The sequence below is a fragment of the Panthera pardus genome, unplaced genomic scaffold (assembly GCF_024362965.1).
Source record: "Panthera pardus isolate Hobbes unplaced genomic scaffold, ASM2436296v1 HiC_scaffold_24, whole genome shotgun sequence".
Classification (NCBI taxonomy): Eukaryota; Metazoa; Chordata; class Mammalia; order Carnivora; family Felidae; genus Panthera; species Panthera pardus.
In genome coordinates, this window is record NW_026526810.1 from 128,422,407 (window position 1) to 128,444,532 (window position 22,126).

General features: G+C 40.5%; 1 protein-coding gene across 22 annotated transcripts in view; it reads left to right on the top strand.

Moving 5' to 3' along the window:
- The window catches only part of UNC79 (unc-79 homolog, NALCN channel complex subunit), a 266,834-nt gene that overhangs the window by 207,866 nt on the left and 36,842 nt on the right, over positions 1–22,126 (top strand). For all 22 annotated transcript variants that reach the window (XM_019462133.2, XM_019462137.2, XM_053889744.1 and 19 more), the window contains 6 exons: positions 1,327–1,439; positions 1,528–1,613; positions 2,502–2,675; positions 5,843–5,911; positions 8,866–8,976; positions 14,541–14,645. In XM_019462133.2, the coding sequence (XP_019317678.2) occupies positions 1,327–1,439; positions 1,528–1,613; positions 2,502–2,675; positions 5,843–5,911; positions 8,866–8,976; positions 14,541–14,645 (658 nt within the window). The remainder of the gene's footprint in view (positions 1–1,326; positions 1,440–1,527; positions 1,614–2,501; positions 2,676–5,842; positions 5,912–8,865; positions 8,977–14,540; positions 14,646–22,126) is intronic.

The following is a 22,126-nucleotide window of genomic DNA, read 5'->3' on the forward strand; positions in this document are numbered from 1 at the left end:
GCTGAAATCAAGAGTCAGATGTGTAACCTACTGAGCCTTTTATTCTTTAATATATTGAATTCCATTGATTGGATTTTGAATATTAAGTCCTTCTTACATTCTTGGGATAAACTCTATTTGGTCATGGACCATCATCCTGTTTATAGTTGGATTCAATGTCCATGAAGACTGTTGGTTTAGTTTAGTTTAGTTTAGTTTAGTTTAGTTTAGTTTAGTATAGTTTAGTTTTGTAATGACTTTATCGGATGTTAGTTTTAGGGCTATGCCAGCCTCATAAAATAAGGTGGGAAGGGTTCCCTCCTTCCCTAATTTTTGAAAGAGTTTGTGTGAGTTTGATGTCATTTCTGAATGAAGAATGTTTTTGACCTGTGAGTTTGAATCAGCATTTCTGGGTAGCATAATAACAGCTTAGTAAAAGGGACTTTTTACCACCGACCTATTTGGGCTCTTTGATTTTTTTCTTCTTTCTTCCTTTGGTAACTCACTGTCTAATCACCTCTGGGAACATCCTTCCTGATCCTTTGGTCTCTGGGGCCACATATCACCTCTTGGCTCCCTGTTTTCATGGGCATAAGTGATGTGGAGGGTGGGGATCGACTGCACAGATCAAAGCCCTCTCCTTTCTGTAAGTACCAGCTCAAGGCACCCCAAGAAAAATTGTCCTGTCTCCCATTAGGTATGAACATCTCTCCCTCCCTGCATTTTTCCTCAGATCAGCTCTCTTTAGCTAATGACTCTTTGTGGGAGGATCTTGCTGATAATCTCATCCCGGTTTTCATCCTGACTCTGCCATTTTCTGGATGTGTAGCCTTCGTGGGTCACATTTTCTCTCTGGGCCTCAGAACCTTCATCTGTACTCTGGGGTGGCTGGAAGAATTAGTCTGGCACCCCTCTGACATTTCCTGGTTCTCTCTTTCTAGAAGCTTCTTATTAACAGGGATTCCGTGCAACTGCAGTATTTCATCTCACTGATGAAAAAGACAGTGGGATATTCCATAAGAGGACTGGTGTGTAAATGCCTGAACTCTAAATAAGCCAGTACAGAGGGGCGCCTGGGTGGCTCCGTGGGTTGAGCATCAGACTTCAGCTCAGGTCATGATCTCACTGTTTGTGAGCCGGATCCCCCGCCTCAGGCTCTCTGTAGTCAGCACAAAGCCCACTTTGGGATCCTTTGTCCCCTACTCTCTCTGCCTCTCCCCCACTCATGCTCTCTCTTTCTCTCTCTCAAAAATAAACATTAAAAAAAATAAACAAATACAGAAATACCTAGGCTCACGCTGGTTGCCCCATGGGTCCTTGTCTTTTCTCTCCCCATTCACCCCCCAGCATGATGGTTCCCGGCAACGCAGCGGGGGTGGCCAAGCAGTTCCTACGCTGCATCTTCCATCAGCTGGCCCCCAACGGCATCTTCCCACAGCTGTTCCAGAGCACTATCAAAGGTAATTCCTCCACAGGGAATCCAAACACCACAAACGTGGCTACTCGCTGAAACCCCAATGCTTCTAAATCTGACTGTTGACTTTCCAGATGGGACTTTCTTACGGACCTTAGCCACGTCTCTCATGGACTTCAATGAGCTGAGCTCTCTCGCTGCTCTCAGTCAGCTCTTGGAGGTAGGTTTGCTTTGATGACTGTCTAAGCCCCCGCCGAAATCGCAGCTGAGGAAGAAGGCCTGTCATTTAACTGAAAAATTAAATTTAAACTAAGTATTAACACACGTCCAATTAATCTTAAATTCTTTAAATGTTTAAAATTAATTAAAAATAAGAATTGCCAACGCATGGAAGAGTGCCAATTGGACGTTGCTGTTGTGTGTGGATTGACTGTTTATTTAAAGCTCCTTGGGCACCCTCAAGTGAGGGCTGGATGGCAGCTGTTAAGCGCTCACCTGCACTGAGCTTTCAGGCTTTCCAAATGCGCAGTGGGTGGAGCCGTGTGCACTGTATTGCGAGACTTGGATTCTGCTTATTTAGCGTGAGGTTTGGGATTCAGGTCCTGCTTCTGTGCTCAGTCATGAGACGACCTCAGTTCTCAGCTCCATTGCCGGTTCATATCCGGACGCTTGGGTTCACATGTCGGGTCCTCTGCTTTGTAGCGTTCTCAGTTAGCTTGCAGGGTTGGCCAATGGCCCTATAAACTTCGCTGCTGCTGTAGTCATTACTCTCAGGCTTTGGCCAGTGGAGTTTCCAGCAAGCATCGTTCATTGTGTCTTCTTAGCACCTAACCACACCAACTGCAGATCCTTAAAACGTGTTTCTTATTTCTTACTCACATTTCACCGTCTCCCACTGAATTAAAAGTCACAGTTTTTCCCGTTTGTCCGAATTTTTTGATTCTTCTCTGTTCACCTCCTGCCAATTACACCGAACAGCCTGTATAGTAGGCACACAACACATGTTTAATCCGTGAATGTGTGATTTTTAAAGCTGATCTTCGACAAATAGCTCTATGAATCCCCAAGCTGTTTCAGCAGTTGATTGCCTATGCTTTTGTGTTTTTAGGGTCTAAATAACAAAAAGAATTTACCAGCAGGGGGTGCTATGATACGCTGTTTGGAAAACATTGCTACCTTCATGGAAGCTTTGCCCATGGACTCTCCTAGCAGCCTCTGGACCACAATCAGCAACCAGTTTCAGACGTTTTTTGCCAAGCTGCCTTGTGTTTTGCCTCTGAAGGTAAGCTGAGTCCAGGATTTCATCTGCAATTGTGATCTTACAGTTTGCAGGCCATCTGCTTACAGAGATTTGATGTTTCATAAAGGGCTGTAAGGAATCTCTGTTAGCCACAGAGCGTAGAGCATTCTGTAGCTTGTTGTCTCCAAGTGTTACAAACTTAAAAAGCAAAATGTGTTAGGCATTTTGACATAGTGATTTCATGTTTCCAGTTGATTTTTAAAAATCAGGAAGATAGTAGTAGATGGTGTTTATCTAGAAAATTTTTTTCAATAAATGCATAAGTCAGTAAGTACATAGTTTTGTCTAAAAGGAGAGTAGACATACCATGTAAAGCTAAATTTCCGAAAACTAAAGGGAAGTGATTGTTTACGTGTTTGTGAGTAAAGTACTTACTTGCAAGGCCAAGGTGATAATTATGTTTCTGTTTGGCTGCCTTACCACTACCACCATTGCCCCCTCCCTGTGGCCACCATACCACTTTCCAAGAATACACACACAATTACCTAGCTGTGAATCTCGTGACCTAAGGAGCATTTTTGACATGAGTCCATTAAATGCAGAAGCAGAACTCTATACTGTTAAAGCTGGAAGAGACCCATAAGAACCATCCCTTCCAATGCCCCCCATTTTCCAGATAGGGGACTGCAAAATCAGAGAGGTGGTGGCTATGTGAGGATTAGAACTCAAGACTCTTGACTCCTGACCCAGTGCCCTCTCCACTAATAGTCTCCTAGCGTCCTTCTACAGCAGGGGCGAATTGAAGGCATCTAGTCTCTGTAGTAGGGAGAAAGGAGGTGGCTGGTAGTGGTCGTTTCTATGTCTTTGAACCTCATTTGCTCCATGAGCTTTTTGAGCTTTATGCAGATCACAGAAATATTTAACTCACAATAAAATCAATCACTTGTTGATCTGACAAGTGAAGTTACATGTTGGTAGCACCGTTTCTCAAATGAGTATTACATGTATATAAAATGTTTTTTAAAGATGAACCACCCCCCGGGGCACCTGGGTAGCTCAGTCAGTTAAGTGTTTGACACTTGGTTTCGGCTCAGGTCATGGGCTCCACACTGACAGTGCAGAGCCTGCCTGGGATTCTCTTTCCCTCTCTCTCTGCCCTTTCCTCTCTCTCTCCCTCTCTCTCTCTCCCTCTTTCTCAAAAATAAATAAATAAACTTAAAAAAAAAAAAAAGATGGACCACCCCTGATAATGCCTTTTTCCAAATTGGCAGATTTGGAATATGTGACCCCAAAATAGGGTCTGTAAGGATAATTCAGGGACCCTTAGCTTGGTGTGTGCTGTTTTCTTTGAGTTGGAAGTTACTGTGACAAGTGGATATTCTGAAATCTTTACTATCTCTCACATCCTATGAACCTATCTGCTCACAAATATAGAGTAGCTGAGTAAATCCAAGCAAAGAGGGTTAGTACTGTACTTTGAAACCATGTGGTATATAGATACTGTATATACACATGTAGAAGATTAAGTGATGCATTTTAACACGGCCACATGGAGCCTCCCTAGGACCAAGAGCCATTCAGGGCTGTTCATTGCATAAAGCCACACACTTGAAGAGAAGGGGTGAGTCAGGCATGGCAAATTCACATGCCTGTAGGTTGATACGATCATCAAAATATTTAACTTGATCACTGACCAATTGGAAGTATTGCCAGCAGTAAACAACTGGTAAGCCTAATTTGTGACAATCAGCCTGGCCCATAGGGACCCTGACTACAAGGTTAATGAGTAGAATGGGATACGGGTATACAGAGAACTGGGACCCTTGAGAACAGGAAAGAACCGGTCCCTTCTAATGAGTCCATATGCTGCGATACACCAGCCAATTGTCATGTGGGAATTAAGTCTTCGTATCATTGGTCTTCCCATGTTTTTGAAGATGATATTTCCTGGTTTTTAAAACACCGTGGGGAGCTAATGAACAGCCAGTTTTCAGCCCCTGGTTTAAAGTAGTGTAAATGTCACATGAACTCCGATGGGTGTTAAGCAGATTAAATAGACCACTAATTCCCTTAGAAGGCACCTGTAAAACACTTCCAGAATTAAAGCAAAAACTTGCCCTGGTAGATCAGATCCAGGCACTGTCTCTGGTCATCTTCTGCTTTGTTTTTAATACCTTCGGAAAATCTTAAACTGTCGAAAAACCTTCTGTAGTTCTCATCAGTGTAGAGATGTGGATCTCAGACTTCGGAGTGCACCAGTGCTCCTGCAGGACTGGCTAAAATCAGATTCCTGGGCGTTGTTCTAAGAGTTTCTGATTCACTGGGAGTACAACCTGAGGATTTGTATTCTGACAAGTTTCTGGGTAATTAGAAGTGCTGCTGGTCCAGGGGTTATTCTTGGGGAACCACTGGCTTAATTTGTACTATCTTAAAAGGCTAGTATTCTACACAGCTGCAGGGATTTAACTATAGCCTACCATTGTGATAGGCTTACTGTGTTAAATAAGATTTATTTTTGTTGTAACATTTCTCCCCTTCCTCCCCATACCAGTAAAATCAATTTTAAAAGTATATTTTGATTATGGAATCTTGCCAAAATGCAACTCTAATAGATTTTCGAGGCATGATTTTTTTCTTGTAGAAATTTTGCTGCTTTTTCCCAGGTTTTTGTCATATCCTTTAGCAACAGAGAAAGGGCAGATGAAACTGGTTCTTTGGATTAATAAGCCTAATGATTTTAAATAGATTTGAGTAGTTTTTTTCCCAACATGGGAAAATTTCACAAATTAGTGTACCTCTTTAGAGTTGGACACATTTAATACCTACCTATCCACCTCTCTGTCAGTCTGTCCACCCATCCATCCACCCATCCATCCATTCATATATCCATCCATCCATCCATCCATCCATCCATCCATTCAATTCTTTATCCAACTATCTGATTTAATTTTAAGAATATATCTTTGAGAAGTAGTTTAGGAGCTGTGTTTAATTATTTAGTTGTTTAACATTGCTTAATTAATGGCTTAATTATGTTTTTTTTAAAACCTGAGGATTTTTTTCAGCATGAATATATGGCATAGAAAACTGTAAGGAGGCAGCTGTATTTGAGATTTTTCCCCCTAAAATAAATGCTTATAAAAAATACATGAAGTAAAAGATACATTAAGAAGGGTACTGACTTTTATTGTTTTCATATTTGTTCACAGTGTTCTTTAGATTCCAGTTTGAGAATTATGATTTGCCTCTTGAAGATACCCTCTACCAATGCCACAAGGGTATGTATTGTATGTTTCAGAAAAACAACCCATTGGTTATTTAGTTATTTTTTTAACCTAAAAAGACAGGCATATAGTAATACTGGAGAAATGGTTACTGCATACTGAATGTTTCACTTTCACACACCTTGACAGTTTCTAGTATGAAGAGTTCTAATACATCACAATATCATTTTTTGCTATTAGTCCTCTTAATCCTGGGCCAGGGCCACCAGGCTGCCCTTCATATTATGATCTAGGTGATCCTTCTAAACACAGATCTTAATGCCTTGGTTCCGTGCTTAAAAGTCTTTGATCACGTCTCATTTCTTTTAGGATAATATCCAGATTCCTTAATGTGGCATACAAGAAGGTATTTCATTAATTTGCCAGCCTACCTTTCTAATTTCAGCTTGGGCTACTTGTACCATCCCCCATGCCTCCTGTTTACTTTCAGAATCATCATCATTATCATCAAAACAACAAGCACTCTTTGTTGAACACTTACCATATGGCAGGCATTATGCTAACTGCTTTACATTTATAATCTTATTTAATTTCATACTTCCTTGCCTTTGCTTAGGCCATTTCCTCTGCCTGAAATGCTTTATACTTTTGCTGGTGAGTCGAACTCCTTCTCATTCTTCAAGATGATAATCTGAATCCCATTTAAATTTCAAAAAATGGATATGAACTCTCCGTAGCAACTTCCTCCTATATCAGATCCCACGGTACTCTATAGAGCTTTCTATATTAGCACTTACATGGTACAAACGTTTCCCCAGTGAGACTGTGAGCTTCATGAAGTCCAGCACTGTGTCTCATTCACCTTTGTATTCCTGCTTGTATTCCATTATACACAATGGTGCAATAGTTTGTATTGCAATGGCTTGTAACTACTAGTTAATATACCAAGAAGCCCACCCCCTGTAAATTCATACCTTGACTGTGTTTTTATAAACTAATACTTTGTGCAGGAAAGTTACAAAGAGATCACTTGATCTCATCTGCTCATTTATAGATAAGGAAACAGGCTCAGAGAGATAAATTGTGTTGGCCAAGATGACATAGCTGGTTAGTGGAAAATTTGAGACTTGAACCTAGACCCTTTGATTCCAGCCTCCTTAATTTTTCCGTTGTACCATATTGCCCCATCACTATGTGATTGCTGGATAAAAGAACAAGTTTCTGTATAGGTTTGAATTCAAGTTTCCTTTTTTGATGAGTAAATATGCAGTATATATCAACTGGAGATACATTCCTGACCGTATTCATCCATCATCAATGTTTCAAGGCAACATTAAACAGAGCAAATAATAATTGAATCAACAGTACTGTTTCAAGAGGTTCCTTTAAGATTTTCTATATGGGTTTCTGTGGGGAATATAAACAAAGGACATAATTCTTATCCTCAGCAGCAACTAGCATGTAACAAATTCATTTTTGTATTAATAAAGAAAAAAGATCACAAACATTCTCATATCTTTTGATTTAATCATTCCTTTTCTGGGAATCTCTTCTAAAGAAGAAAATGAAAATGTAAACTTCACATAAAAACGTATGTAGTGGGATGTTATTTATAATAAAATGTGGCTTTTGTGCCATTAAAATGGATGATTATAAAGAAATAGCACTGCAAATTTCTTATATATTATTAACAAAATGCAATTAACAAAATGTAGGATGGGATGTGTGTAAGATTTTAGCCAAGTGAATTGGAATGCAGCAAAGAAGGAAGTATGTAAAAATGTTATCTCGAGGTGGTGGGATTATGGACTTTTATTTCCTCGTATGTACATTCCTGCAGATCCTGCGTTTGTGCATCGAGTGTGTTTACTTTTATAATCCAGACAATTAGGACTATGGAGGTTGAGGAGTAGTGGAAATCACATGAAGTCTTTTGGAGTCCAATTAAAATTCTGTCTCCCCTAAAGAGTGGTTCTGCCTTGGGAAACTTGCCCTGGAATTTGGATTTGAATTCCATTCAATAGCTGTATGGCCTTAGGCGAGCTGCTTGCCTGCTTAAGTCTCAGAGGAAAATAGGGGCACCAAAGCTCCAGAGTTCTAACAGCAATGGAGGACTCACTGTTGCCAGGTGCTTTACCTGGGTTATCTCCTGATTTCTCGCAGCAACGCTAATGAGGTGGAGACCATTGTTATCCTTGTTTTACAGAGAGGAGAACTAAGTCTAGAGAGGTTAAATCACTTATTCCAGGTCACAGAGAGCCAGAGTTTGAGAACAGTTGTGTGGGATTCTAAGGCCTGTGTCACTATTATAACATACCGTCTCTCCAGGATTGTCGTAAGAAATTTGAATGGGAAAAACATATAAAAGCATCCAACTCTGCCTGATACTTAGTAGGTGCTCAAAAAAAAAAGTGTTTCTAAATGACTTCAGAGAGCATATGGATCTAAAACTGACCCGTTAGGGGTGGGATTCAGATGGAGAAACCAAAACTGTGCCTTCCTGATACACATAGGCAGGAAGCTGGTTAATGATGAGCATTATCTGAGTGAATAGTGCCTTGTACTTACTTGCTTGGTTTGTGCAACTTAAAACTGAGATGAGAGGCTTTAAAGGAGCTGGATGGATGAGCCCAGAGATGCCTACAGATTCTGAGAAATACAGTGGAAAATCCTAGAACAAACCTCACAAAGTCTTGATTGCTGGGGGTGGACATAAGGACAAAATTGGAGTTGAATAGCTTTATAAATGAGGCCACCTGGGAAAGTAAGAATTTTTTTTTTTTTTTTTTTTTGAGGAACAAGATGATTAAATCATGCTCTTTAAAGGCACTGATTGAATGTACAGTTCTGTTCTTGTTAGACCAATAGTGTTACTCCACTAGCCACCTGGCAACAGATTTTAACTAAAGGAATGATCCCATTAGTTTAAGTATCAGAAGACTTTAATACTTTTTTTTTTTAATGAAAGAATCAGCAATTGGTTTTATTTGGCCCCAATCTCATTACAGAGTCTGTTGGAACCATTTTCAAAACTGCTCAGCTTTGTGATTCAGAATGCCGTCTTCACTTTAGCCTACCTGGTGGAGGTGTGTGGTTTGTGTTACCGAGCTTTCACAAAGGTAAGGTTGCGTATCCGTTTGTTCTGGGGAAACTGAAAACTGGCAGAAACATTCTTTCTAACCGGTGTCAATGCTTGTTCCGTTCATTGCTTCACTATAGTTAAAAATGAGTAATTCTACTGAGGTCTAATAAATATCACAGGAAGGAAACACTTTATGCAAATCTATATAAACTGTATCTTAAATATACAAACTTGGAGAAATGAGGCTCATATGGTTTAGAAGAGAAGAGAGATTTTGAGTAAAACGAGATAGTGGTTCTAAATGACCTCTTAAGGTCCTTTTCAAGTTCACCATCCCATGATTAGTGGGCAAGCCATAACTCCATGTCATTTTTATACCCAAAGTAGAAAAATATCAGCTTGTCATTTGTAAAATCCTGAGGAGAGCTCCTTAATTCTCATCACTTGTTTGTCTCTCCACTTCTGGGTTCTTGGCCTCTGAGATTGTAATCTCATCTTTTATCATCTTGCCTTCATAATGGTTTCTGTATTGCATTATCTTTCTTCTCCCCTGGCCCACTGCTGAGGAGTGGAAAAGTACTGCTTGCCCAGTGCCTGTAGCAGCCTTGTTGGAGCTGGTAGATGCTGTCCTAAAGGAAAAGCAAGGCCAACTGGGAGCACGTCTGCCCTCAAGAACAGTGTACAATGTTACCCACTTTCCAAATTTTCCAAGTTTCTTTTCAGTGGGGACTCTGTTTCTGTTGTTCTCCCCTGAACATCTAGAATATTCCATTTTTCATGTTGTCCACTTCTATAAGCCTTTTATTTTCCTCATTAAAAATTTAATTTTCTATCAAGTCTTTCATTCTATTTAAAACACTCTTGTCCTTTTTTTCTTACCATCTTGTGTCCATTCTGCCGTGTTAAGTGTTCCATGATAATCTTGTCTTTAGTCTTTCTGATTATAAACTTATTACTCTGCTTGGAGTTTTCTAACTACCTAAATAATCAGCATTTTTTTTTCTTCTTTCAAATCCTTCCTGAAAAATAACTTCTTTTTTTTTTTTTTGTCACTTAAAACAGTAGATCTATAGGACACAGTACCAGATGCAATGAAAAGATATACAATGAAAAGAAGTTATTTTATTTCTTAATTTTCTTTATGCTTGGTTTGTTTGAATTACGCACTTTTTAAAGGGGAAGAACCATAATGAATTTGTACTTTCTATGTTGTGCACTATAGAGATTGACCACAGAGGAACTTCCACTTTTTTAAAGTCAAGATATTCTTAGTTTTGAACATTCCTTATACATTATATGCTCTCCTACCCCATGATTGCTTTAGTGGCCTTCTACTTCCTGTTGTCATCTGCCCATCTCCAGTGGTCAAACTCAAAATAACTATTACTTGTAGAAAGCTTCAGTCTTAGGGTGTTCCCACCTTCTTCACAGATAATGGGAAACTATTGGAAATGGTTTCAGAAAGAGCAGTATCTAGCTGAGCATTCTCCCTTGTTTAATCAAAAGAAAAGGCATAGAAAGGTAAGGGCTTTGTAGACTTCTCCTTCTGGCAATCTGGCAGCCTAAATACCTGAAAACTGTCCCACTTAAAATAATAGAAGTGCTGGGTAAAATGTAATGAATATGATTTTAAATGTATTGGTAATTTTATAAGAATGAAAGGGGCAAAATTGGAGAGGAGATTGAGAACCAGAGTGGGAAGCATATAAGCTGATATTGTAGCAGTCTTGGGTGGGGGAGTTGCTTGTCTTGGGAGCTTAGTGGCTCAAAGTTTGTTTTTTAGATTTGCATGTATCTAATTTTATTTTGCTTATTTGGTTTTTTAATTCAAGTATAATTAAATACAGTGTTATATTAGTTTCAGGTATACACCATATTGATTCTATAATTCTATACATTTCTTAATACTCACTGTGATTAGTATAGTCACCTTCTGTCATCATACAACATTATCACAATATTATTGACTGTGTTCCCGATGCTGTACTTTTCATCTCCATGAATTATTTATATTTACAACCTTTTAATCCTCTTTATCTGCTTCATCTATCATCCCACCTTCCTCCCGTCTGGCAACCACCATTTTGTTCTCTGTATTTAAGAATCTGGTTTTTGTTTGTTTGTTTTGTTTTTCTAGATTCCACTTATAAGTGAAATCATGAGACACTTGTCTTTCTCTGTCTGACTGATTTCACTTGGTATAATACCCTCTGGGTCTATCTGTATTGTTGCAAATGGCAAGATTTCATTCTTTTTCATGGCTGTGTGTGTATTTGTATTATGTGTGTGTCCCTTTTTCGAATTCATACAGAGATATTGAATGGATTAATGGTGTCTGGGACCTGCTATATTTGGAATTTGAAATATACTTTTAAATAATTCATAGATCAGAGGAGATAGGAGAATTTACAAAAATATTTAGAACTACACAAATATGAAAATACTACATTCTAAAGTTTGAGATATGGAGCCACAGAGATATTTAGAAGAAGATTCATAGTCTTAAATACTTCTCTTGGAAAAGAAGAGAAACAAAATGAGGTAAACAAGTCAAGTTAATAGGCATAACAGAGCAACCATACGAAGATTTAAAGGAAGGAAATAATAAAGATAAGGTCAGGAATTAATGAAATAGAAAACATAGCTACAATGGAGGATCAGTACAACCAGAAGGGGGCTTTGAGGTTTTGACAAAACTTTGGTGAGACTGATCAAGAGAAGCAGAGAAAAGGCACAGATAAAGACTATCAGCAGTGAAAAAGGGACATAGTGTCTATGTAACTGTAGACATAGCAGAGATTTTGAAATGAACAACTCTGTGTGGGTAAATTTGAAATCTTGGACAAGGTGACAATTTTCTAGAAGAATGTAACACACTACAACTAAGGAAAACAATGGCTAGACCTAAATGATTAAAAATTGGAATGGGTAACTATAAAACGTCCCAGTTTTAAAGATGACTTCTGTTAAACACTGAAGGAACAGACTGAGCTCCACTTTGTGCAGAGAATCAAAACCAGGGAACACTTTCAACATCCTCTGTGAGGCCAGTAGACTCTTGACACCAACTGGACAAGGGCAGTGGGAGAAAGGAAAATTATGGGCCAATTCTACTTCTAAGGTATACAAATTCTGAATGAATAATAGCAAATTAATGTGTTAAACATAAAGCCTCATGGCCCAGTGAGGATTTTCTTGAAGTATAAGAATGGTTTATATATTAGAACATTGATTTATGTCACCATGATACCAGATGAAAGGTGAAAAATTTATATCATTATCTGAGCAAATACAAAAGAAGCATTCTATGTAATTCAACATCCATTTGTGATAATTCCTGTCAAACTAGGAATATAAGGGAAATTCCTTAGCTTGTGCCTACCAGAAACTTCTAGGAAATGTTATACTTAATGGTGAAATGCCAACAGTAGTCCCTTTAAAATTGTAAATAAGACAAGAATGCCCATTATCACTGTTTCTATTCATTATGGTCCAGGGGGTCCTACTCAATTCAGTAAGATAGGAAGAAGAAATCAAAGGTGTAAGGATTTGAAAGGAAAAATAAAACTCTCACTTTCCATAGATGATATGATTACAAATGAACCAAGGAAAATCTGCCTTTTCAAAACTTTTGTAAGAGTTCAGCAAGGATGCTGATTACAAATGAATACCCAGAAATCATCCACCTTTAATATTCAGCTACAAATGATTATAAAATATACTTGTAAAATGTCATTTCCTGTGGCAACAAAGAATAAATCTAACAAAAATGTGCAAGAACTTAATGGAGATAACCAGAAAGTTTTATTAAACAGCATTAAGTAAATGGAGACAGATCTCATGTTCATGGATGAGGACCCAGCATAATAAAGACAGCTAATTCTCATAAAATAACCTATAAATTTAGTATAATTTCAATAAAAAGTTTAGACTTCTTTCCTGATAATTATGGGCTAGATCATTTCCTACTTAAAAGCTTAAAAAAATGAGCAAGATATTTTCTGAAAACTTCTTAAAAGCATCAAAATGCTAACCAGATTTAAATGAATCACCCGGCTAAGATCCGGGAGAGCACAGAAATGCAGGGATGTGACTGAGAGGCTGAGCTGCAGTTCTAGAAGATCCAGGAGGCTCGGGGAACAAGAGTCAGAATCCAGGACCTACCAAGAGCAGGGACTTGGTATGATCCTGCACCCCTGCAGCCCATCCCTGTCTGGTCAGGACTACAAAATAAAGATAACCCAGAGGTGAACTTGTCCTCACATAGATCAAGCTCAGTGTCAAGCCCTTTGGTGGCCCAATATAAGACATTACAAGGCTTGTGTGTTTATTAAGGTAACCCCGGACCAGGCTAGTACCTCCAGGGACCTGGCAAAAAACAGGCAGAAAGCTCTTTGGAGGAAGATAACATTTCAGGCCTCAAATGATTTCTAGAAATAATTTTTTTAAAAAGTGTTCAGCACGCAAGGCTATTTGGGCATACAGGTGGCAGTATATACCATGAGTGAAAATGAGGAAAAGGAAAAGAAAGTGGATGCAGACCCATTGGGTCTCCAGTTCCTTGGTTATGATCAAGAAAGGACACATGAGGGGCTCCAAGGTGCTTGTGACGTGCTGCTGTTTGACCTGGGTGTTCAGTCTATATGAACCCATTTATCTGCACGTTTGTGTTTTATGTCCTTTTATGCATGTGTGTTATAGTTGACGGTAAAAAACTTGCAAAATTGAAAACAATCTCATGTTCCGTTAACAGGAAAACAGATCAATGAATTTCAGTATGTTCTTCTAATAAAATATTGTTAAACCCTAGTTAAAAGAACCACAACTACATGTATCAATAGGAACTAACTTCAAAAATATAATGTAGCGAGAAATTATAAGCAGAAAGAGATGCACAGTATGATACTGTCAGAGAAAGTTAAAAACAAGCACGGAAAAATAATATTATACCTTGTAACAGAGGCATACATACGTATGGATATGTAAAAACATACATGAACTAGTAAGCACCAGATTCAAAATTGTGACTACTTCAAGGAAGGGAGAAAGAAAAGAGAGCACCATACAGGAAGCTTCCACTGTTTCTGTGACATTACATAAAGCAAATGTTACAATGTGACAAAGATGAGTGGTGGTACCTAGTATGTTCCATTTATTTTTCTGTGTGCTTAAGCAGTCCATTTGAAAAGTAAGTTCCTCAGAGAGGGTATGAGCCCCTGGAAGCAGCTGTATATGTTTCTCTCTAAATCATTTTCTTTTGGGAAAAAAACGCTTTTGGATTTAATTTCTGCATTTCTTAGAACCTATCATTTCCTGCAAGCAAAAACCAAATCTGGCCATTTCAGTATTGAAGAGACCTCCTATCTTTTTCTTACCCGTTGAATTATGTGCTCTGGGTGCTTCAGTAAACTCATTACACACACAAAAATGCCTTTTTAATTTTTTCCTTTCAGTTTTAATTTTATTTCTTAAGGACAGTTCATTATGCATATTCAAATACTGTTTTTCATTTCCGATCTGTGAATCTTTTGGAAGCTCTTTTGACAGTTCTATTCTGAGTTTTTAGAAATAGCTTACCTTCTTCTCTTTTGTTCTGTTTAGGAGCGGGATAAATTCTACTTGTCTCGTAGTGTTGTTCTGGAACTCCTGCAGGCCCTGAAGCTCAAATCCCCTTTACCAGATACAAACCTCCTCCTGCTTGTCCAGGTGGGCCTATGTGTTGTTTGAAATACTTTCCACGAGATCCACTATGTTTGGAAAAATTAAGGAAGGTGTGGGGCATATGCAAAAATCAAAAATCTCTGCCCAGAACTGAGAAATAATCTATCTTACCTGAGCCATGATCGAACCAATATTACACACTTAACACCTCCACTGGCTAAACAAGACAAAAAAGGAGTATTTATTTTGTCCCTACTGTGGAACTAGTTCTGTGAGGGGCAAAGAGAATAATGAAACAATAATTTCTGTCCTCAAGAAATTTACAGCCAGGTAGGTCGGAGGGCAGCTCATTGACAGCTAATGGAGCTGACAGAGGACTAATGAAGCCACTAGTGGGTCACCAGGCTGAGGTCTGGTTGCAGAGTCCCATGCATGTGGGTGGGTCACCAAATCTCCCTGAAGAGCTGAGGGTGAGGGTAGGCCCGACCAGGTACATTCCGTGGTGGGACGTACAGAGTTCAAGCATGGTGGCAGGTGGATGTGAAAAGCACCAGCACCCACAGGAGCCCTGAGGCAGAGGGGCTTGAACGCATACAAGGCAGGTTCTGGAGAACTTACAGAGTTGGTGCTTTTGGCTGTAGGGTTGCTCGTGAGGGGCTGGAGCCCTCCATCCCTAGCTCCCTTAGCTCATCATCTTAGACAAGCGTGCAGGTTTTTAATCACATGAGACCAGCTATGACTAGTGCCATGAGAGAGAGAAAGAGATATAACAAAGTCCTGGCGGGAGTTGAGAGCAGGAGGCATCCCATCCCCTGTGATGTGAAATCAGGGAAGACTTCTTGAAGGAGGTGGCATTTGAGCTAGACCACAAAGGACTACTGGGTGCAGGCAAAAGCCTTTCTATGAGGTTGGAGTTCAGCACGAGAGGCTGACTGGCTTCAAGCAATGGGGGTGGGGGGGGGGGGGAGGGAGGCTTCAACAGGAAGTTGGGACAAATTTAGGGATAATGACCTGAGGAAATCAGGTAACATGGGACCCCACCTCATACTCCCAAGGGTTGAGGCTAGACTTAAAGAAACTTGGCCATGAGCCAGGGCTAGGACCAGAGAGTATCATTCAGACTGCCTTTGTGCAAAGTGCGCAGTAAACGAGTCACAGCTGTTTTATTTCTTCCCGATGAGCATTAAGACCCGTCCCAGGGGCTTGGCCTACAAGGTTGAAGTTAAATGACTGGAGGAAAATGGGAGCTTGATATCAAGGAACTAGGCAAGTTTCCCTGAATCTTAGGTACCTTGGGTGCCATTTGGAGAGATGAGGGAGAAGGAAACATTCTAAGCACCTGTGATGGGCTATGCTGGGTGCTTTACATGTTACCCTTAATCCTTACCGCCATGTGAGGTATTAGTTCTGTACCGCAGATGAGAGACAGGCTCAGGGAGGTACAGTGACTTGCCCAAGACCACACAGCTGGCAGAAGTGGTGTCCGCATCTGACCACAGGGTCTGTACACAGCCCAGTCGGGCTCCTTGCATCACTCGCCCCTCTTACCGTAAGAGCTCCTAGCTGTTTGCAGTGCCTTCCTCTCTCTGCACACAAATCCGGTCTTCCAGCCTCTGGCTAACTAAAGGAATTCTGCTAAAACTCTGCTTTTTCTCAAATCACTCCCTGCACTGATAACCTACACTGACCTGAACTGTGCTGTCTTCCATCCTGTGGCCCCATGTGACCCTTCAGTAGTATCTATAGATGTTTACTGGCCATCTGTCTGGGGCTAGATTCTAGGGGTATAGCAATGTAAAAGGCATAAACCCTATCCTGATCATGTGCTAACGCCTATACTGAAAGTCTGCACAGTATGTAGAGTGCTGAAGAGGAGGGAGTGGCCAGCTCAGCCTGGGAGATGGAAGAAGGCTCATTAAGCCACTAGCAGCCCAGACCTGGCCCAGGTGCTGGGGAAATAATGAATAAGCCATGCCTCCTTCCTTCCAGGAATTTGCTGTCCAGTTGGTGAAGCTGACATATAAGCAAGCATTTCCAACACAGGGTGATGGGTACAGTAGCAGAGGTGTGCACTGAGTAAGGAAGTGTGGTGTAGAAGAGGGACCGTATGGACCTTAAAGTATGTGCCGAAGTTCAGGAGTTTACCTGGGAGAAGAGGAGGAACCATACCCATCATTTACTATCTAAGATTCACTACTGATCTCCTTCCTCCCCTGCCATATACTACTAATCCTTAGAACCAGAATTGAATTTTTCTCGAAGGCATGAGATTTAATAAGAAGTTGGTGTACTTTCAGTGAGCCATGGCCTAGCTTTGCAGGGCACACTGGAGCTGGCTGAGAGCAGTGATGGCTGGCGAGTGGCAGCAGTGAATGTCAGGTACAATATAGTCAGAATGAAATGGCTCCCATTGTACAGGATGCTAGAAAACCCCAGAGGAAGACAGAAGAACAAATCAGAGCCAGGAGCTACTGGCCTTCCTAAGGAGAGGCAGACTTTGAATCTCTACCAGTGGATTGCCACTGGCCAGCCCTTCCTACTTATGCCTGGGCAGCACCACTGCTTTTTGAGTACCAACAACTGTGACCCAAACTGACCATAAGGATTGATGGGATCGACACTGGTTTGGAGAAGAGGGCAAGTGAACTGGGCTTAGTGAAAAAGCCCGTGAGGGATTTAAGCTAGTAGGTTGACAGTGTCTGGGAGTCACTTGCTTCTGCTAGTGTTCTGGATGGGAACCTGCCGCCTCAAAACAGCCTGGGTTTCCAGATGCTGAAGGTGCTTTCCTGCTTCCATGGGAGAACGTTTCCTCAGTTGCCCTCAATCTTGAGCAGAGCTGATCTATGTGGCTGATCTTCTTGGGGTCTAGCACGCCGTTCAGTGACTGCTGCTGGGGCCTGGCTTTCTGTGAAGTACATTAGTCAACCATAATAAGCACTTGTCACAAGACAGAAAAAGAACACTGGCAGTTTAAATTGCCCAGTGTTTAAGGAAACCATGAAAACAGTGATTATTGTATCACAGCTAGGTGAATAAATAACAAAAACAAATTAGCTTTAGGAATAAAGAAGCCAAAAAAGTAGATTGTTCTGAATGTGGTTTTGTTTTTTTTTTTTTTTTTTGGATTCTCATATACCATTTCAAATAAATACCATCTCCGTCTTTTTAAAACCAGTATGTATTTGTCATGGAATCATTACATTTTAAGAATCTAGTTGTAAAATTCTTTGGGTTAGAGAGGTATTTCAGAGAAGATTTGAGGTCATGCCAAAGAGAAACAACTTTATGAATAATGTTTCAATCTTCCCAACAAAAAATATTAAACATTATGCTATTTTGAAGTATTATGTCTTTGTTCTATATACAGTCCATTTTCATTACTGAGAGAAATAAAAGTGAGTCATGCTTTAAAAAACCAAAGTACTTTCCATCTCTGCCTGGTAGTTCCTGGCTAAGCCACGGAGAGAGGTCCTCCATGGGGCCCCTCATGAGTTGAGGGAGAAGCATCTTTTGTCTCTCTTCAAGAATAGGACATCTTTTGGTAGGGTTTCCCAGTTCCTTTTTCTCTTGCCCTTGACCGCCTGGTTCCTGCAGGTGTTCTCTGGAGGATGGCGGAGGTGATAGCCTTTCTCTGGTGGCTTCTCTTAGGCCAGTGAATGTAGTCTGCAGTCAGAGAAAAGCTTTCCTCTTTACTGATGAGCATCAGTTTCTGGCACCTGGAGGACCAGGCTCACAGTATGGACAGATAATATGTCTGGGGCCAACAGTGACTTCTTCCACAGATATCAGCAAACATAATCTGATGGCAGTGGGGGTGGCTTTGCTGAACTGAAAATGGAACTTGGAAACAGAAAAGAAAGCAACAATTGGAAGGAAAAACTCCCCTGGTGATCCATCATGAGTGACACTGGCAAGATAGTCAGTTGCTCAGACCTTGGATTTACCCTTCATTCTTCCATCCCACAGAGACCACCAGGGTATTTCCATTACTACCCCTCTAATAATGTCCTAGATAGATAAATTCACAGGCCTTGAGCCATTTATACTCTTCTCATAGATAGATGATACCTTTGTTGTTTATCAAATACTCTGCCCTTAAAGAACAACGAAACACTTGCCCAAGGGATGTGTGGCCATCCAAGTTTTAAATGTTTCAGGGTCATGATAGGTACCAATCTGTTTTAATTCCTAGAAATTCTTTCTAGAGGCCCGGCATCGTGGGAAATCTCCCACCTGCTCTCTTGTGGTCGTCTAGCCATAGACTCCTGTTATTTGTTTTTACCTGCATATAACGTCTGAAGGCCGTAAACGCACAAGTGGATGTTTTATTTTTTAAAGAAAAAGAGGCTTGGAGGTAGGAAAGGATTTTCCAAATAAGAAAAATATATGTATTCTTCAGAATCTAAGTTGTCAACCACCAGGATATAGTTCTTCTGCACATTGGACAGATGCCCTATCTTGTTTTAATTCAGACCTGTCAACATTTTAACTTTTCACTTATGACATCTTTGCTGCTGGTCTGCTGGAGATATTTTGGGTGTAATAGGTTATCATAAGTGTTATCTAGATAGATTAAAGCAGAATTTTCATAATAGGGTGATAACTCATTAAAAGCTTCTGTAAAGGCTATATGAGCCTAAATCAAAACGAATTTCCTCAGCCCTTATTATGTGTTAAGAGTAGACATTGTGCTGATTTGCATGGAGCACCCCCACTGTGTGGGATACACCTGTACAGTCAAGTGTAAGAAACTGTGTGGGTGAAAGATTTCTCTTTTAAAGACAGGCTAGTGGTGGGCTAGAGGACAAAGAACTGACAGAGGGACGCCTCTTTTTAAGTCACAGATACTATTGACGTGGGGTATTAACATTAGTTGAGTTAGTAATAATCTGATCACTCTTTGGATGAGAGGTGGAGATACTATTTTGAGTCTCATTTTGATAATGAATTTAGTAAGACACATAATGGATATCGCCTTTCTTTTGTATTCTTTTGTATTCATGTGGGAGTGTGTGTTTCAGTAGCATATTTCTGTCTCAAAGTATGAAATTCTTCCTTCTGCAACAGACATCCGTCCCCTCTCTGAGTTTTAGTTATGTCTTTATATTGTGAGCAATTCTATAAAATTGTAATGGGATTTTTCAGCTTATGGTTGGCAGCTATGTAAAAAGAAGTGTTTATTAAGGTTTTAGTTGTACATATTATATAAAAATTACACTGGATTTATTTTTATATTTGATAAAAAAAAAACTTTTAAAAAATGTTAATAAGTAAGCCCCATACCACACATGGGGCTCGAACTCACAACCCCGAGATCAAGAGTTGCATGCTCTACCAACTAAGCCATTGAGGTGCCCCCCGCCCCTTGCAATTACACTGGATTTAAATGCCTTGATAAAAAATAAATAGTAGATGGTTTTATTTTTATTTTTGTTTTTTTAGTGTTTATTTTTGAGACAGAGAGAGAGACAGAGCACAAGCTGGGGAGGGACAAAGAGAGAGGGAGACACAGAATCTGAAGCAGGCTCCAGGCTCTGAGCTGTCAGCACAGAGCCTGACGCAGGGCTTGAACTTACAAACCATGAGATCATGACCTGAGCCGAAGTTGGACGCTTAAACGACTGAGCCACCCAGACGCCCCAATAGTAGATGGTTTTAGAGGCTTATCCACTTTTATACCTGTTAATACACCAGACTCTCCACGGTACTTCCATAAATTTGGGGGGGGGGGATTTCTGATTAATTCTGACTTCTAAGAGTTACCAAACATTTTAATTTGGCCTCATATCTTGGGGCTACGTGGCTGACACCGTCCTTCCATTATGCTACTCATTCTGCTTGGCTGAGTGTCATAGGTGAGAAAGGCTTCTGCTCAGGGGAGATAGAGACATTGAAGTATCGCTTCTCTGCGAATCTTCTCTTGCTCTCAAGGGTACAGCCAGGCCAGGCAAGCACACTTTTGGGGGCCCCCGGTGTGAACCCACCACAGAGCATCTCCACTGCCCTGACTTCCCTTCTCTCACGCTTACGTGCAGTTCTGTCCTCTCCCTTCTGGCCTCTCTTGGCTCTCATTTCTGTTGCAAAGAAATTAATTAAAATGTTGGTATCCTGACAGAGGTTTTGAAACTTAGTTATGAGTAGTTTGTCTTAGATTGCAGACTCTGATAGCTTTTGAAAATACATTTTATGGGAAAACATGTGTTATCTGCCAGGAGGTTGGGACTGTTTCTTCTTTTGATCATGTACTTCTATCAGATATTTTACTTTTTCTTACTGACATGTTCTGGCCAAAGTTATAGGCTTTCCTTTAAAAAAAAAAAAATTCTGATGTATTTACTTTTAAAAAAAATTTTTTTTTCTTAATGTTTTTATTTATTTTTGAGACAGGGAGAGACAGAGCATGAGCAGGGGAGGGGCAGAGAGAGAGGGAAACACAGAATCCGAAGCAGGCTCCAAGTTCTGAGCCATCAGCACAGAGCCCAATGCGGGGCTCGAACTCATGAGCCGTGAGATCATGACCTGAACCGAAGTCGGACGCTCAACCGACTGAGCCACCCAGGCACCCCTACTTTTTCTTATATTAGGAATAAGTCCTAGTTAGAGAGCTGACAGAAGACGTAAGCATTCCTGAATAAAATAATGGAAAGTTGCAGGTATTCCCTGGATAGTACCTGCTGGTACTTTCTTTGCTAGATTCAGAGTTAATGGCCAAATAGATTCCTCAGCCTTCTGGAACTGTATTTGAGGCAAACGGAAATGACTGTACATGAATGTAGAGTTGTGGTATGTATCTGCTCCTGCAATGTGGCTTTCAGAGAAGGCTCTGCCTGTTGTCCTCTGCCCCCCAGCTCAGTTACGTGTTGAAATACCTCTCTTGCAGGACCACACTTGATGACCAGCTCTTGAACAAAGCCTTGAATGAGAAGCCTCAGGGATACTTGCCCTCAGAAGGTCTTCGGCCTAAATCTCTGCCTTGTTAGCCAAAGCCTGTTACCTATTTATTATGCTCTGATCCTGACCCCTGATTAGCCTGACAACATGCTGGTTTCTGGTCTTCATCAGGCCCGCGTGAGCTTTTCTCTAGCACCCTAACCCGTATTACTTCTCCCCAGTTTGCCAGGGAGCTAGCCTGCCTTGCTGAACTCCTCATCTTGATCTTCCTAACTTTTCTGTGCTCTTCTAGAGTGAGAGTGGAATGGGTTAGAAGGTAGGGCTGTCAGTGTGAAAGCTTTCAGAGCCGCTGAACCATGCACAGCAGCAGCTTTGGACCCCAAAGTTGTTGGGACCACCGGCCAGAGGCCAGAGAGGACAAATTAACCAGGACCTACTAGCTCATAGCAAAGTCTGCAGACTTCATGTGTAACTTTGTCTTGAAACCATTAATAAATAGCTGGGTGTTGCATGAGGTGGGAAACACCTATAAAAATCCGTAACGAAGTAAATTAAATTGGAACCTGGCCAATGTGTCCTTATCCTGAGCTTGTCATAATTGGTTAATTGATCCATTTCACCAAGTTTTGCTGAGC